The sequence below is a fragment of the Plasmodium gaboni genome (assembly GCF_001602025.1).
Source record: "Plasmodium gaboni strain SY75 chromosome Unknown, whole genome shotgun sequence".
NCBI lineage: Eukaryota > Apicomplexa > Aconoidasida > Haemosporida > Plasmodiidae > Plasmodium > Plasmodium gaboni.
In genome coordinates, this window is record NW_017385415.1 from 1 (window position 1) to 987 (window position 987).

The 987-nt window shown below is 25.9% G+C and overlaps 1 pseudogene across 1 annotated transcript; it reads left to right on the forward strand.

Annotated features, from left to right (window-relative positions):
• On the forward strand, positions 1 to 987 carry PGSY75_0024400B (TRAP-like protein; annotated as a pseudogene; the record flags this gene model as incomplete). Its single annotated transcript has 1 exon — positions 1 to 987. A coding segment is annotated over one exon (987 nt), but the record flags the coding sequence as incomplete, so codon positions are not given.

The following is a 987-nucleotide window of genomic DNA, read 5'->3' on the forward strand; positions in this document are numbered from 1 at the left end:
ATAAAAATAATTTAAATAGTCAAGATAGTGCAAAATATAATGAACATAATACCATACCAAATGAGAAAATACAAGAAAGTGGATATATAAATTACCAGAAGGAGAATGAAATGGATATACAAAATCAAGTTAATGGAAATGAACAAATACGTTTCAATGTACCTCAAACAAAAGACCAAAGAGAAGAATATTATTTAATAGGTGGAGAAAACCATGATTCTACAAACCAAACAAATAAAATAAAAATGGAAGGTGATATAAGTAGTAATGTGGAACATAAAAAGACGAATTCAAATTTTAATGATGTAAAAGAAATACAAAATGAAAGTAGAGAAATACCCATAATGGAACATAATTTCAGTACAAATATGGATAGTGTTGATGATAATAAAGTAAAAGAGGAAATGTCACATATAAAAAATATGGAATATGTAGTAGATAGGTTTGATAAAATAGATACATCATCCAATGAACAAAATATAATTGATCATAATGGAAAATATTCTGTGATTAAAGAAGAAATAGAAGCAGACACAAAACATGAAAAAGAAAATGGAAACGAAATGAACGAGGAAATAAAAACAAAAAAGCAACAAGAATTAGAAGATCAAAGGAAAAATGAATTGACAGAAGGAAATGATAAAAAAATTGAAGAAGAGATAGAAAAACAAAATGAAGAAGAAAATAAGAAAGAAGTTGAAGATGGAAAGAATAAAGAAATCGAAGAGAGAAGGAATAAAGAATTTGAAGAAGCAAACGATAAAGAGGTTAAAGAAGGAAATGATAAAGAAATGAACGAAGGAAATGATAAAGAAATGAACGAAGGAGATGACAAAGAAATGACCGAAGGAAATAACAAAAAAATTGAAGAAAAAATAGAAAAACAAAATCAAGAAGAAAATAAGAAAGAAGTTGAAGATCGAAATGACAAAAAATTTGAAGAAGAAATAGAAAAACAAAATGAAGAAGGATATGATAAAGAAATTA